The sequence below is a fragment of the Drosophila montana genome, unplaced genomic scaffold (assembly GCF_035044405.1).
Source record: "Drosophila montana isolate Dmon_TW-CO22-7 unplaced genomic scaffold, ASM3504440v1 contig_3123_1, whole genome shotgun sequence".
Lineage (NCBI taxonomy): Eukaryota > Metazoa > Arthropoda > Insecta > Diptera > Drosophilidae > Drosophila > Drosophila montana.
In genome coordinates this window covers 142164-159507 of record NW_026998002.1, presented here as the reverse complement: position 1 = coordinate 159507, position 17344 = coordinate 142164, and the positions used below count along the sequence as shown (strand labels likewise).

Sequence of the window (17344 nt, the reverse complement as noted above, 5' to 3'; positions counted from 1 at the left end):
TCCCTCGAGGCAGCACATTCAATTTAACATATTATTAACCTGTCCGCCGATTTTATGCTTTTTGAAATGGCAAAAGTTAAATCAGGTCTTAAATGTTAGCCAACCAGCCAAAGCAACCGTCTGGCCAAGCCTCCAGCATCCTCCAGGCACGCTTGCGGCCATTTCTCTATTTTTCTTACTAGATTTTTTTTCAATACAATTGGGATTAAAGCTGGATATTGGCTACGGACTGCTGTGCTCCTCTGTCAGCTGTCAAAATATTTTGTTTTTTTTTTTTTTAATTTAAAGTTCCTTTTACCCAATAGACCAGCAGTGATGCCAGACGGCTAGTCACGTCTGGCCATAAAGTTTGGCCAGAAAATATTTATATTGTATTTGTCAGATTCTGCAAATATAATGATGAAGCCCCGAGACAAAATAAAATTACATAAAATAGGCAGAGAATTTTTTGTTTTCTTTTCTGGTTTATTTGATTGTTGATTCATTAAGTAAATATACCTTAACTAAATTACAATTAATTCTGAATTTAAGTAATAATAAATATTCAATTACTCGTGAATTAAAAAATGACTAAATTAGATATATTTTTGATTTTTTTTACAAATATTTTAAATAAATATCCGAAATTCAGTCAAAAAATAAATAACTATATACATTTTCAATATGATTTGAATTGTCTTTAATAAAAAGAATATCCGATTGCATTTGAATTCGCAGGAAAAAATAAGAAAATTCGTACAATTTTTCAATCGGTTTACTTCTACTTTAATTTAAAAGTTGAATACAAACAAATTTGTTGCATGTTTCGAGTATACGCAAAAAAGTCAATGTATTAATATGTCAATGTCAACAAATTAATATGTGCTTTACATTTTTTATTATTATTGTATTATCGTGTTATTCATTTTTTTTTTTGCCTTGGATTATGTTATTAAATAATTTATAATACATAAATGCTGAAACAAATGTCAATCAAGTTTCAACTAAAAAAAAAACAATTCATTCGCTTATTGTTTAAGAATATGTTCATTTTAATTTCTGCTTTTATTATATATATTTTATAGTAACTAAAGTTAATGATACTCGAATGCCAACATTAAATTTGACATGTTTGCATTTCAGGCCAGCTTAATTAACATGCCTTTCAACTTTGGCCAGAATTGTGCCTTAAAGTTTTACCTGCAAATCGAAACTACCTTATTAAGCAAATTTTGCGCACAGAATGCGTTCAACTTTTCAGCTTTTCCGAACTTCGTGCGTGTGTGTGTGTGTGTGGGCGAGTGTGTGTGCTTTGTGGCTGTGAAAACAGCAACAGTTTGCCCAATTGCCAATGCATAGCACAGCAAACAGAGCCACAACAGAACCAGGAAAAGACCAACAATTACACTAACTGCCAACCCCATCAAAGCCATATCCACGAGTTTGCATAGTCAGCTAGACGACGAGTGGGTTGGTGGTGAGAGAAGGAGGTAACATGAGGAGTGGGGGGAGGGAGGGTGAGCTAGTCATTCAGTTCAGTGGGGCGTGCTCATGAACAGTTAAAGCCGCTTTAAGCTGTCATTCCAGCAGCCAACAATCGCCACATGCCAAAAAGCAACAGTGGCCAATAACAAAATGCGTGCCTCGGCCAGGCCAACAAGAATTCAGCTCGTCATCGAAGTTCATAATTTTGTTTGTTTCCTATGCTCGTTCAGCAAATATGAAAACGAGTATATTGGTTTGCTTGCAACTAGATACATCCAGACGTGTATATCCGTTTAAGTTTCTATTTCAACTCGAAGCGGGAATATAAATTTCAATTAATTTATGAGCTCCTCTAAAGACTTTTCTTTAACTAATTAACATGTGAGCGAGCATTGAGCAGTCGGTTTTACCCGTTTGCAGCAGTTGTATTTGTTCGGTTTTTTTTTTTTTTTTGGTAAATTCCTTAGGGACACATTTTCCGTTTTCACACACAATTTTACTTTCTCGCTTTCTGGGTAACTTTATGCTGGGGCAAGTTTTGTAAGTGTCGCTTGTAAGTTTTCAGATTTGTTATTTGGCAAGCGGCCCCTTTTAACCTGGCCCGAATGCCACATAACTAAGCCCGTCCTGGCTGCCAGTTGTCTGTGGCTTGTAGCTTTGTGTACGGATTTTGTTGGTTTTGGTCTAGGCATTATTATGCTTATTGGCGCATATGGAGCACGTATTATGATGGCCAGTTTAGACAACAACACAGATGCTGCGGAGTCTTGATTCCAAAATGGGCCGAGGGAAGCCCTGCCCTGCTGCATATTGGCTAAGCTCTTGCGTATGGCTACGTATGGCTACGTGTGCGTTTCGTAGCCTTTAACATGTTTCTCAATTTGCCCGCATAATGCTCTTAGTGTACAAAAAGCCTTTGCACATAGATTCATATGTATATATTCATATTTATGGCATCCTTAAAGTATCAGTAAAGTTTCCTTTGGCTGTAAATGAGTCGATAATTTGCTAAGCTCTTTGCACTTGACTTCTGCAAGCCAAAATATTCGAGATTTAGACTTGTGAATAGAATAGATGTCTGATACCAAACCCATAAACATTATTCAATTATAGCGAGAATTATTACGATTTATTTACAGCTAAGTAATGCATGTTATAAATGAATATTAAATTATTTATGCATTCAAAAAAATATATAAAAGGAAATCTATCATAGTTCAGTTTCGCTTATCAATTAACAATTTCTATCCCACAAACTAGTTCATTATAAACCTGTTCAAATTCCATGTCAAATAATATCATATTTAATAATATATGAACTAGCTCACGAGAACAATTAAAGTTCCTTAAAAACTCTTTACTAGCTAAATTTAAGTTAGGCGCACTATAAAATATTGAATTAATTTTTATAAAAGATTATTTTTTTGAAATGCAACAGAACGAATAGAAAATGAGTTAAGAGGAAATTTATATACATATTCGAAAACTAGTTCATTGTGACGAACTATTATTAATCATGAACCAGTTTACAGGCAAAATATGTGTTAGAAAAATTGACAAAATTAACAAACAACTATTTTTTATTTTTAATTGATGCCTAGTGGAATATTAGATCATTTTCATTTGTACAAGTCCAAAAAATATTCCTCCAAACTAAAGAACTAGTTTTGCGAACAAACTCAACCGCATTACATATTTTGCCAAATTGCATAAATTAAACTAATTGGTGTCATAAGAGCCAATTAGAGAAAAATAAAACAAAAATCGTATCAAAATAAAGTAGCTGCGAAACGCATGTAACATGAGAAAAATGTTATAACTCCCAAAACAATCTCAAAAGCAAATCCAAGACAACAACTCTGGCAACAAGCTGAAGAAAAACTCACTTTCATTTGACAGCCGAGGCTTCATAATTTGTTTAACGCCTCTGAGCTTAATACGAAAAGCAAACAGACCCATATATGTACCGCCAGAGAGTTCCAAACAAACAGAGAGAGAGGGAGAGAGAGAGAGGGAGAGATGTTTGATAGCATAGTACGGAGAGACACGTGTCGCGGGGCAACTTCTAAAATTAAAAGTGTTAAAACTTTTACTTTCAACGCTTTTTGTGTAACTTGGGGCCAAGCATTGGGTCCGGCCCCGGCCCCGGCAAGCGGACCCGGGCATGTAAATTAGCTTTTAAAGAGCCAACAAAACTGGGCCCAGAGAGTCAACAAGTGGCGCATGTGGCTCGCTGCGGGTAATTATATTGTGGTCACGTTCAACTCGGGCATCTGCTTAATGTTGTGTTACACTTAAACTCCGATCTAAAGCAAGACAGAGAGCGAGAGAGCGAGAGAGAGAGAGAGAGAGAGAGGGAGCTACTGCAAATACTGAGCACAGTCCAAGCTTGAGGTCTGGGCTTGGTTTTCGGCTGCATTTTGGGCTAATTGTGTGGCTGCTGCTGTTACAGTGTCAGCCAGCAGTATGTGCGCTTATGCAATTTGTCAATATGCCGATGAAGAAATATGTATTATGATATGTAGCTGGCATGCATGGCGTATGAGCAATGCGCGACGACAACTTGAGTGTTTGTTTAATAATTTAGCTGCTGTTGCAATTGTTGTAATACTTTTTTTACGGATCGTTGTGAAATCTTAAGCAGTTACCCTGCAGATGCTGCTCGCCAGATATGATTACTATTACTATTCAAATAGCTGCAATTAGCCAGCTGCCTGTGACAGTTTAATGCGGCACGTGGCCTATCGAATAATCTAGCCAAGTGTAGCTCTACAACATCTGTTAATGCTCGCTAATATGCCTAATGACAGTCGTCTGCCATTGTAAACTGCGGCATTATTAATTTAAATAGCATGTCGAGCAGGTAAATCGACAGACGGACAGACAGTCAGACAGACGGACGAACGGTTAGGCGAACACGCAAGCAGCCACACACAATGCGTCAGATACATTACAATGGCAAGCCAGCAGATACAGATACATTTACAGATACAGATACATCTATAGATACAGATACAAATGCAATGATACGGTATTTACCATGGCTACAGCACGCTCTTAAATTAGTTTTGGAGCCACAGCAACAACATTTCACACATGGCTCCGTTTGATTATTTGATAAGTTCGCTGACAGTTGAGAAATGTAAAGCAATGTTCAATAAATACCTTTGCGTGTCGCAGCAGGTTGGCGCTTATTTATTTATTCATTTGTTTTTTTTTTCTCTCATACCCTAAGCCCATTAAAAATTACAAAAGCGGTAATATAAACTATTGCAAATGTATGTAACAGGCAGAAGGTGGCTTTCCTTAGCTTTTAAAGCATTTAAATATATAAATAAATAAACTATAAAATTTAGAAACTTTAAGGTTTTTCCTCCTGTTGATCCTTAAAAAATTACCCTGTCCAAGCGAAGAGAGAAGAAATTATATCGATATACTTTGTTTTAAGCATAAGGACAGCAAATTTGGTATGTAGGCTCTTTGTATAGTACAAATAGATTTAGAATATTTAACTTTTTCGATATCTCCCGCTTCGTCACAAAATTGATAAAGATATAGCTTAGCGCTTGCTTTTTACACACTTTCGGATGTCATGTTAATCACCCGAAAATTACATAAGATCGGATCATAAGCACCGAAGTTACTTGAGTTCGCATTTTACGTGGTATCTCCTTGCTTTTAAATGCGAACTAGCTCACTAGTGGAACCACTGGTTCATTTGAATATAGCGGCATTTTCAAAAGCAACTCTTTTCACATTATCATAAAAAGATCTTGGCCATGCCGTTAACTTGAGAAAGATTTATGCGAAGTGCCATAAAAAAGTTGCACACAAGTGTTGACAAACCAGTAAAAATAATGCTGTTATATTGCAAATATAAAGGAATTACTTTATATCTTAATCTAGGGTAAACGTTGCAAGCTTTTATTATACATATATAATTCTAGACTGCCGTCAACTATATATTTGATCTTTTATTTATGTATAAGAAGTGTCTATCAAAATTATATTCTAAGTTACGCTCTGAGGTTTTAAATAACAATGCCACCACATGTGTATCTATGCACGATTACAAAACAATATAATGTAAATATTTATTTAATTCAAATATAAATATTTATTTATTTTAACTCTGATCAATATAATTCTGTGTGATTTAATTTGTAGCTGCTGCTCATTACTCAGCACTTTGTTATTCACATGTTCCATTTCCGTTATATTTCTGGGAAACTTTACAACACTTAACCAGCTGTTTGGGCCATTTTAGATTTACGGTCGATTGTTTGGAGAATATATTTTTGCTGTGCTGCCAATTTCGGTTTTAAATTAAAGTCGAAAAAAAGCTAATTTTTGTAAAATTACAGAATCAAGCTAAAACCGATTGTAAATCTAATTTAGTTTGCCATTTGGAACAAAAAAAAAAACAAAGTAATAATATCCGTAAAATTTACACTCCACTTACGCAAAGTCAAACGTCAACGTTTTGTCATTAGTTTTCGTCAAAGCACGTAGTTTTGCCATTTGAAAGGTAATTTGCCTTATTTCCGCGCTACCGTCAGCTAGTTCTTTATAGCAGCTCGTGAACTAGTTCCTCTGCAGTTGCCATAAATATGGGAAATAAATGTAAATGCGCAAATATTTATATTTAAAGCGAGCCGAGCGCTCGTTAAATTTGATTATTGACGCAATTGTCTAGCTAAATTACGCCTTATGCAACGCAAATAGTAGGGTATATGTAGGGTACAATGCAAATAGCAGGGTATATGCAAGGTATATATATTACTCAAGCAAGGCTCGCCCAGCTCGTTCCCATAAACATATCTTAAAGCGTACGAATCACCTGCCATTTAGGCGTATAATTTGTTAACTCTATTTTGTTGCCACTTTTGTCGCCCGATGAGTTGGCATTTATTCTGGCCAGCTTTTTAGAGACCCGTCCCCGCCCCCGCTCCCGGCCCGGCCCGGCCCGGCCCGGCCCGCTCGAGCTCCAGCTGCGGCTCATTTATCATTTTGCAGTGTGACAAACAAATAAAACACAAAGTTGACAACACTCAAAACGCTCGTTTGTTGTCTGTTTGTCTTCTGTTGTTATTGTTTTAGTCTCTTTGTTGTTGCTGTTGTGTTTTTTACTGGCATTTAAGCATCAATTTCAAATCGCATTTCAGCTGCCGTCTTACGCGTGGCTGATTTTTGCGGCAACAATAGCTTGATACAATACACGAGTTGAGATACATATAGCTTGAGGCTCTCTCTATATATATTTCTATATATTTTTCGTCTGTTTCACAGCACATAAATTCCAAGTATTACAGTTGCATTCGGTCTCGCCTAGAACGGCAATCACAATTACAATTCATGAGCCAAAGAATATATACTATAATTCCGTTCGCTTTTCCTGCTTCACAGAGCCAGGCGGGCCAGCCGGGCCTGCACTTCATAAACAAAACAGTTTCTCGATCTAACTAACCGCAAAATGCTTAAGTGGAAAGCAGCCACTAGACAGGGTCATAACAGAACATTCTGTGGGGCAAGGGGCATGCGGCATGGGGCATGGGGCAAGGGGCATGGACGCAGTAGCTGAACCAACACACTTGCTGAAAATCTAATAATGGCCTGCCAGCCAAGACGACAATGTCCTTCTGCTTCGTCTTAAGCTAAAGTTGAGTAGTTTATGAAGTGGCTACACAGAGAGAGACAGCGAGAGAGAGAGAGGGGGAGAGAGAGGGAGAGAGAACTTGGCCCAGAACCGCTACACAGAGAGAGACAGCGAGAGAGAGAGAGGGGGAGAGAGAGGGAGAGAGAACTTGGCCCAGAACCGCAGAACATGCCGTTTGACTCAACCATTGTGGACAGGCACGAAAATTGTTGGCTGATTTGTTGTACTTGCACATTTATGGCCCAGCTTTTAACTGCCGCCATATTTATCAATGGGCCCACTAAGTATTATTAATAGTGCGGTTTCGCGCGCCTCTCTCTCTCTCTCTCTCTCTCTCTCTCTGCCCAATTTTCTATTTATCCCTGTTTGTTCACAACAATTGCGCCCATCATTTATTACTGGCCGCAAATTAAAATTGACAAAAACAAAGGCAAAGGCGATGCAATCATATGACCATGAATCGTACGATTTGCATACGGGAAACGGGAAAGAAAAACAAAAAACGAGATAAAAAAAAAAGAAAACAATCAAATGCTAATTTCCAATGCAATTTCCAGAGGCAACAATAAATTTGCTAAGACAAAGGCGACAATCTTAAGTACAACTTACACGGAATCGTCAAGAAAAGCTCCGGCTAAAGCTCAAATCTGAAATAAGATCTGTCGGTGGCGTATACGTAATCTCAGCCATACGATTCAAATTACCGCTTGTGGCTGCCGCTGCTGTTCTACATAATGCGCATAATAATTTCGCTCATTTAAAACGTGTGTTGGCCAGCCAAAAACTGACTGACAGACAGACACAGTCACACACACACACTCGTACACACACCTAGAGCGCACTTAAGTGCGACGGGCATCATCATAAATAAAATGAAGAATTATAGAAACACAATGGGGCAAGTCGCGGATTCTACAATGAAAACGGGAAGCTGTTCAGCTAATTGCAACGTTTCAAATTTCGCGTGTTACATAACAAAACGTACCAAGTGCCAGACAAACAATATATGTATGTTTAAGTATTATTTCAACAGTTGGAGAGCAAAACGAAAATCACCTGAAACATGTCGCGAGAACGCGCAGATGTGCAGGCACTGTGCAAAACGGCAGCTCAAGCATGGAATGATATTTAGCTAACCAGGAAATCATGTAGCTAGGAAGTGATATGGAGCGAATAAATAGTTTGCCAGCAGTTGAGTCAGCAATTAATGCGCTTTGACTAGAGCTAAAGTCAGGGGAGAACAGATACAGATATATTCGACATAACGAAGATTTTTCACGACTTTTCTATTATTGTTTTTTAAAAGAATTTAATTTAATTTTCATATATATGTAATACCTTTTTATTTTAAATTATTTTGAATACATTTAATTTATGTTATGCTTATTAGTTTTATATTACCAAAAAAAATCAAAGAAAACAAATTTCGTTAAACGTTTTTTCTGTTGCAACCCGATGGCAGCGCCACCTGCCGGGTCCAATTGTCAATCACTGTTCTAGAAATTTAGATGGAATTCAGTGAGAGTAAAGAAGAAATATTTGAAAGAAGTTATTTCTTTACTCTTTATTTTATTCCTATTTATTGAAGGAAACTTAAATCCTACCTACGCTTAACAAGGAAATATACATTTTCATTGATTTATTCAAAGTAAATAAAAGAATTATTGTTGTCAGTTTTAAAAATAATTAGTTAGAAAAACAATATTAATACATATTTTTATAATATTAATATATTTCAAATATATATAAAGCACGTTTTGGCGAGCTTCCCTTTTAAACTATTTATATAGTTTATAATAGCCAATTAAATATTTATATTTATAACATATACATATATATATTTTTAAAAATTTTAATTAATTTTACACTTTGAATTCCCATACAAAATGTTGTTTCCTATAGATAAATTTGCCATATTAAATTACATTTTTGATATTAACATTCTTCCTTATGGTAAATTACATTTGTCGTATATTAAGTCTTTGACAGTATTCCAAGAAAATATCAAAAACATAAAGCAGCTGATGGAAAAGAAGAAGATTATCATTAATCTTGAAGAAGCACATTCCACTAAAATAATTTAATTTGTTATTCGGCCTCAAAGCCAGTATCATTAATTCATAATATTGCATAATCGGAACGCATGTTGACTTTTAGTCTTTATTGAAAAGCAAAGCAGTCAAATTGCATAAAATAAATTACAGTCTGTACATAGATATATAATTATAACAAATATTAAGTGTTGTTGGCTTAAAAAATTATTCAATATTTTCGGTTTGTTCTAAACGAAGATGAATTCAAATGATATAAGATTAAAAGATCAACAAAAATGTTGCTAACAAATGTTTTAGGTTTATAGAGGTTCCTTATTCAACAGCTTAAATAATACTCAAATATCTTGACAATTTATTTTAAAAAAATTCTAAAAAACAACAAAATGTTCAAGAATTTCTGTCAGCCAGCTGTAAAAATAGCTTTAATATTTGCGTATTTTCTTGTGTTAAATTCATATATTTTCCTATTAGCTCCAGTTGCCTTTTGCAATCATTTATAAAGAAAATGAAATTAACTGCTTAAACAGAACCAACGGGGTGCCGTTTCCACTTCTAGCTAGTAAGCAGATATCCAGAAACATGTCATCATTTTTTTATTTTCCACGTAAGCCCAAGCCGAACAATGAAAGCAAAAGCATATGCAGTCGCCTAATGAGACAGAGCTGGCAAAACAATTTTGGGACGACAGCAGCAAATAAAAAGGAGTTGCCAAAAAATAAAGAAAAATACAAATAAAAATGCGTTGGCGCACAGTGCGTATGATTAATGCAGGCGCATATTTAATCATTTTTCATTTCTCCGAAATGACAGCAGAGTAGATGACGCACGAACAAGGAACAACAATTTGAGGTTTGAGAATTCCAATGAAATTTAAGAGCTTGTCCTCAGTTGACAGGCGGCCAATCAGAATTAGATGGGCGAGGTGGAGTGGGGTGGACTGGACTGGGGGGAAGGCGACAGGACAATCGAGTGCAACTGACATAACCTACAACATCCCGTCGGGCACGGGCACGGGCAACGCCCAACTGCGTTTGGTGGGCAAACAAAGAGAGCCAAAACTAAAACTAAACTCATTTAACTTTTGCCGCATTTTGTTGGCATTTTACCTGGCCCAACACGACAACAACAACAGAAAAAACTGTTATCAAAATGTCATTCATTCAAATATGTAGCGAGGGGCCAAGGATCGTTGGCTCCATTGTTGATTCCCATTATACAATATGCCTCTTGTTGCTTCCACTTGCAGTGCCCACCGACAGCAGCAGCAGCAGCAGCAGCGGCAGCAGCAGCGGCAGCGCATCCGCCACAATTGTCATGGTCGCGGTCACGCCGAGCAGCATCAGTTCCAGCGCCAGCAGCAGCACCGAGACGTTGGCGGAGCAGCAGCAGCCGCAGGGTAAGTGTCCGTACTTAGCTCCCGCACTCTCCCCCCCCCCCCCCACTCTCTTCCCCCCACCTGCCCCGCCTATAACTAGAACTTAAAACCAAACAATGCCGCATTTCAATTCTTTATAGGCCAATGTCTGCTGGACGGGCTCTGGGTGCCGGAGACGACGGTGCACTGCGAGAAGCAGACGAGCTGCCGCGCCATCCAGCGCACAGGACACTGTTGTCCCGACTATAAATGCGGTAAGTTGTCGCTTGCCACACGTTGCGTATTTATGCAAATGGCCACGGCCACAGTTACAGCGCCCTCCGCGCCAATCATCATTTTTGGGGCTTAGCTTTCCTTTTACTTTACAGATTGCGAAAAGGATGGCAAAACTTATGCGAATGGCGATAAATTGGTTGATCCGGATACACCTTGCACCGTCTGCTACTGCAAAGGTAAGCTGACCGCAGACTTTCGGCAAATTTTGTTGCATTCGATCAAAAAGAATACAAATTTTAATTAATTTGCAAATGTTAAACAAACAAGGAGCTGTTGAAGCTATTCTCGATCTAAGCTGGGTTTTGCTTAAAGGTTTCTTAAAGAGCGGGCTTCCACCCATTTTTCGATCGTATTAATCCAAACAAAGCTGATAATAAAATATAAATATAATACATAAATAAATTCTATTTCATCAAATATGCCCCATAAAACTTGGCTACCGCATTCCTATCATGGAGCATGCATTTTTTTTTTAATTAAAAAACATAATTGGAATGCTTGGATCGTAAAATATATGCTGGAGCTCGATTGGAAAATATATAATACCTATTTTTTTTTTACGCAGTTTGCAGTTTGATTAAATTTCCAATTAATTTCGGACCAAAGTTTATTTAAATATACTGAGTATATTATTTCTTCCGATTTTAGGCTTAATTTTGCAAATATTGTTTTAAATATTGTTTTATTAATCATAAAAACCTAACAAAAAGTTTCGCTGATCGTGTAACTTGTTGAAGCCTTGGTTCATTGCATTTATTTATAGAATAATTAAGTCTAATATAATGTAAATTAAAAAATTATATACATTTCAAAAATTTTCAAAAATAATTCACTTTCGGCTTATATTCAAAATAATGAAATATTTCTTTCAAAAGTAAAGGAACATGTTTAATTGAAACCATTTGATAAATCCAAAATATATAATGTTGATTCAGATCAAGCTTAAACTCTTCTTTAGCCACATGATATAGTTTCAGGCTCAGTCTTATGTATATGTAAAAAATTATTATATTATATAAAAAATATCAATTCATGATTAAAAACCGATCAGATTAAACCCAGTTTTCGGACTTGCTTAAAAAAACTTTTCAAATAGAATGTAAATCCGGACTGTATAGGTTAATAATTTGAAAAGCATTGAGATGCAGATTAGAAACAACAAATTAAAATTTCACAATTCTCTAAAACTATCCCTCAAACATGTCCAGTTTGTCAGTTTCGAGCCACACAATTGGCCGTGGACGAATCCGACCGAGTGCAACAGTTAATTAAGGCAACATTTCAATTATTACAGGTGGTGAAATTGTGTGCAGCTCGGTGACCTGTTTCCGACGCGACGATTGCATGCCCAAATACGTGACTGGCCGCTGCTGTCCGGAGTACGACAATTGTCCCAGTGAGTAGCCCCCACTCGAATAATAATCCAAATTCTCGACTTACCTCGCTTGCCTCTGCCCCGCAGTTCTGGACAACAATCCGCCGCTGAGCAGCGAATCGAGTAGCGCGACGCCGGCAACCGCGAAGCCTGCGCCGGCTGCACAGCCCGCTGGCTTCAATTGGAACATAACCATCAAGGAGATTACCAAGCCGACAGAGATACGCATAACGGATGACAATCACAAGCTCAAGCAGACGATACCCACACGAAAAGCGGCCAACACGGAGGCGCCGCCAACAGCAACAACTGCAACAACAGCAGCAGCAGCAGCAGCAGTTGCTGATAGCACGACAGCAGCAGCAACAGTTGCTGATAGCACAACAGCAGCAGCAGCAACAGCTACGGCAACAACTGAAGCCACAGCAACAACATCTCCAGCAGCAGCAGCAGCAACCAGCAGCACTGAGACGGCGGCAACACCAACGCGAAGCTTTGCGGTTAGCAAAGACAACAACCCGAAAGCACTTCCAGTCAATGGTAGCGAGAGCTTAAAGCTCATCGCCTCGGTGGGCTACATTGAGCGTCCGCTCTCGCCCGGCAATCAAATTGTTATTGGACAGCAGCTGAAGCCGCTGGTCACCTACAATGCGGACGGCCTGCTGCCGCTGGCCGAGAACGATCCCAGCAAGGTCAACATCAAGCGGGAGTACACCACAGAGGGCGTGGCCGGGCTGTTGAGCAGCAAGCCAGCAGCTGAGTCGCCGGATGGAGCAGCTGCTGCTGGCGCAGAGCTGGAGCCAGACACAGCGGGCAGCGACAATATATACCACATCATCTCCACCACAGAAGGACCCAACAGCAGCAGCAGCACCACCACCACGGAGCAGCAACTGAGCACAGAGGGAGTCATGCACATAAGCGAGGAGAGCTCCACGTATTATGGCAATGCCACCATGGAGCTGGAATCGAGCACAGAGGGTTTGATGGCCGCCAGCAGCAGCAGCGGCAGCAGCAGCGAGTCGCCCGCTTCGAGCACTGCGCAGCCCGTGCATCACATGGATGAGGATGAGGTGCCGCAGGTGGAATCCAATCCCGCCTATCCCTCGCTGCCCGAGGATGATTTCAGTCTGCGCGATGTTAACTTTCCGCTGTCCGAGCTGGACGAGATTGTGGAGGCGGAGAACAAGGATGAGCAGCGCAGCATAATCAGCCCCTTTGAGCGGGACAACAAACGTACAAAGCTCGTTACTGAGAACAGTTTGGATGCCAGCGGCGGCGGCAGCGGCGCCGGCAGCGGCAGCGGTGACCTGGAACTCTTTCAGTCGTTCGGCTCCACAACGGAGAACATGCTGGCGCAGGCGTCCAGTGTGGAAAAGGTCGCCATGGCGGAGCAAGTGCCGCTGATGTACAGCGCCGAGGACAGCTCCGCGGAGACACGCATCCAGAACGTCAACGAGCTGGCCAAGATCAGCGCCAGGCAGAGCGAGAACGAGACCAGCGGCGAGCTGGACACCGGCAGCGGCAGCGGCGAGCTACGGGAGCCAACAACGCCGCGTGCCAACACACGCGTCCAAGCACTGGACATTGATGAGCTGGGCTCGGGCGCTGGCCAGGCACAGGCACAGAGCACAGCCGAGGATCCCAAGGCAGATGCCGAGAGTCTCAAGCTGGATGAGAGCCAGGAGCAGCAGTCGGACCGTGTGGCCAACACAAATTCCGCTGGCAAGGCGTCGTCTCGGGCCGAGAAGAGTTTCGTGGAGGCGGATCAGCATCTGGATCGTCTCTTTCTGCAGCGAATATACTGAAAGCAGGTAGCACAACAAATTTATTTTTGGTGTATATATATACTATAACACATAGCAGAGCTGTAATTTTTTCAATTACCATAAACAATTACCTAAACGATTAATTCAGTAATTAAAATCGAGAAGTGAATTTGACAAGTTGCAATTGCTTTAATAATTGTGACAACAACTAAGTAAACGCCATGGTAATTCAACTATAATTACCAAGTAATTAAAATTTAAGAAACGCATTACTCAAGTAATTGAAATTCATGAGTGTTTCGCTTTTCTATTCACACTGAAGCGATTGTTAATTAACGATTCCTATGCTAACAGCTCGATTGCATCGATTATCGATAGGCAGTTATCGATATTATTTTTCTAAAATGCGAAAAGTCTTAAGTTTAAGTAGCAAGAAACGAAAGCAACATTATAAAAAAAACAATAAAACTAAAACTTATTATATTCACCGACTGCACATTTAATGCAAATTATTAAAACTTGAATTTATCTAGGATTTAAGTACGCCTAATAATTAGCAACAATTACATATACAACAGGAAAACATAAAGCTGGGCTCCCCAAATGCAATAACTATATTTTTATTAAATTTTCACAATGTGCACATCGTGTGCAAAAAGAAATGAAATTTGCTTAGTTATAGAATTTATTTATTCATATAAATAAATAAATTTAAAAAGTTTTTGTAAGTTAAGAAACACATTAAAACCCCTAAAACATTTCATAATGCCACGCCCACAAACCCACATCAAGTGCCCACAAAAATTGTCATTGCACAAAATTATTAAACATTTATTTAACTTGTTTTATTTACTATGAATTTATTTAATATTTAATTTATTGCATAAAACAAAAGTTTGAAAAAAGAACGAATGGCAAATGCTCTAGTGATGTTTTTTTAATGCAAATTATTTAGTCCTCTTCGATTTGAAAAGCTTTTAAGTTTAGACTGAATATTGAAAGTTCTAATTTAAAGTAATTACTTTAATTAATATTTATAAACTAAATAATAAAAAATATATATGCCCAAAATTCATATAAATATAATAAAAAGTGTCAAAAGTGCAGTCATTTTGTAGTTTCTAAGCTGGAAAAGAAATATATATAAAATAAAACGAAAAAATAAAAATAATTTATTTAGACGCGCAAAAGATTAGTTGTGTTAAGCAACAAATATTTGCACAAATTTTGAAAAAAATATATGAAAATAAAGTAAATTTAATTAGCGTAAATTTAGTTTCAAGTTCATATTCATGTGTACGAATAATAATAAAAAGTATATAAATAGTAATTAAAACTGTAAACTATTTTACGTGTTGGTTAACTGCAAGTAAAGAGCGTGAGAAGCGCGTAGAAGAGCGCTGTAGAGCAGCTGTTGCCTGCGAGAAAACATTGACCGAAGGCGTATACGCACACCTGTCCTAGCAATAATTGCGCAATTGGACACACCTACAACAATAACAACAGCAACAACAACAACATGACTTTTCATTAAATATGCAAGTGCATGCGGCGGCAATTACCAAGAAATTAAATGAACAAAACGTACACAACAAATATCACGACAGCGTCAACAACGAATGTTGCATCACAGCGGCAACAGGCAACTGTTGCCACAACAACAACAGCAACAAAGGCGGCCGCAAACAGCGACTCGGCTTACGCCGCAGGCAACAATAATAATAATGACAACAACAACAACAACAGCATCGGCAACATTCAATATATTGAACTGTAATCCGCAACACGTTAAAAACAAAAAACAACAGAAAAATAAAAATAAAAGCAACAACGACTTATGTAACAAGGTTGAGGAGCTGCAAGCAAACATTTTGGTTAATTTCGTATGCGCCGCGGTATCCCAGCCGGAGAAAGTCTTCGTCTTCGTCTACGTCTTCGTCTTGGTCTTGCTCTTGGTCTCACACTTATTAGAGCCAAGCACTTTCGATTGGAGGAGCAACTGGTTTGTAGGAGTTGGACTTTCGCTTTCATTCAATTTGATGGGAGGCAAGAAATGCAAATAACTCATTTTTAATACTTAAATAGTTTGTTGTTTTTATTTTAGTTTCTTTTCTTATTGTGTGCTTTGTAAAACTTAACAAAAAGGTGCATCCAAATGCGATTTAAATTTAATTGCGTCCAATTTGATCGACCTGCGACTGCAGATTGTTTATCACCTCCGAGGGCACCGTATCGCCGAGAATATCGAAGAGATTGATGCGCTGATTGCCGGGTATCTGCTCGTAGGCGCCCAGCTCGATGCCCTCCTGCACGTTCTGGATCTGCGCATCCTTGGGTATGAGCAGCGTCTGCTGCGCCTGCCGGATGGCCTCGTTCGTGTACGCGGCGCCCTCACGGGTCTGTGGCAAGCAGCATGCGCTGCCAACCAGCAGCAGCAGCAGCACGGACAGCAGGGAGCACAGCACAAAGAATTTCATTTTTGTTATCGATCGCTGTTCTGCAAGAAATGCTCGTTGTCATTTAAATGAGTTTTTAACACTCTTCGCTGTCTTACCTGGCGCGTGAGCTTTGTTGTAATGATTCGGCTGCGCAGGCGCCGCGCGCTTTTTATAAGCTGAGCCAGCACTGGAAGCGGCGCGTCTGGAAAGCCGCTGGGCGCCAGCAAACATTTCGCTTGTTTATTTCTGGTTTTTATCCAATACAAGAAAACGAAAAAGAAAAACAAAAAATGAGAGTTAAGTTTAACCATTGCTATGGTTTTTTTTTCGCCAAACGACCCATAAAAGTTTTGATTATTTTTAGAGCAGGCAAATCATAAACATTATTATTGGGCATTTGTCCACTTTTGTGGCGAAGGTTAAGCCGCAACAGAAATGTCAAGAGGCGCTTAACCTTCCAGTGCACAGCCAAGTGACGACCAGTTGCCGTTCAAGTGTAGGCATTGCTATCTGGTTCATTAATGGCCGCGGCGAGGCGGTCTTAATAAAGTTTAACAATTGCGCGCAGCTTGAAGAGCCACCAAATTGTAAATTGCTAACCAGCTATGGCTTTTAATATTTTTGCGTAAGCCGTCGACAAATGCAGCACATCATCGCCGTGTCTGGTTTTTTTATTTTGCATGTTTCTTTGGCAGCGCAGCGTATCAATATTAATTATTAAACGATTAACTTTTGGGATTTTTTATTTTCGCATGTTTGCCTTGCATAAGCAGTACATGATTAAATAACATATGTGCCGCTTACATCTGCATTAGCATTCGGCTCGTCAATTTGTCAGCTTTGGCTGCTGAAGCTGATTTCTTTTTCAAATTTCGCGGTAAGATTTAAATAAACGATAACATCTTGTTCGCTCGATAGAAATTCACAGCGATGTTTA

The 17344-nt window shown here is 38.9% G+C and overlaps 2 protein-coding genes across 4 annotated transcripts in view; one reads left to right on the top strand and one right to left on the bottom strand.

Moving 5' to 3' along the window:
- LOC135431020 (pneumococcal serine-rich repeat protein) overlaps positions 1-15019 on the top strand; it is a 52883-nt gene extending 37864 nt beyond the window's left edge. For 2 of the 3 annotated variants that reach the window (XM_064685899.1, XM_064685900.1), the window contains exons 3-7: positions 10421-10570; positions 10690-10803; positions 10918-11001; positions 12120-12221; positions 12288-15017. In XM_064685899.1, coding sequence (XP_064541969.1) covers positions 10421-10570; positions 10690-10803; positions 10918-11001; positions 12120-12221; positions 12288-14008 — 2171 coding nt within the window. In that variant the 3' untranslated portion in view covers positions 14009-15017. Of the gene's footprint in view, positions 1-10420; positions 10571-10689; positions 10804-10917; positions 11002-12119; positions 12222-12287 lie in introns of all 3 variants that reach the window. The other variant, XM_064685901.1, reaches the window with a different exon arrangement.
- Positions 15020-16100: 1081 nt separating this feature from the next.
- On the bottom strand, positions 16101-16463 carry LOC135431043 (uncharacterized). Its single transcript, XM_064685948.1, has one exon. The coding sequence runs from the start codon at positions 16444-16446 to the stop codon at positions 16138-16140; it is 309 nt and encodes a 102-aa protein (XP_064542018.1). The 5' UTR covers positions 16447-16463; the 3' UTR covers positions 16101-16137.
- Between the last annotated feature and the right edge of the window lie 881 nt (positions 16464-17344).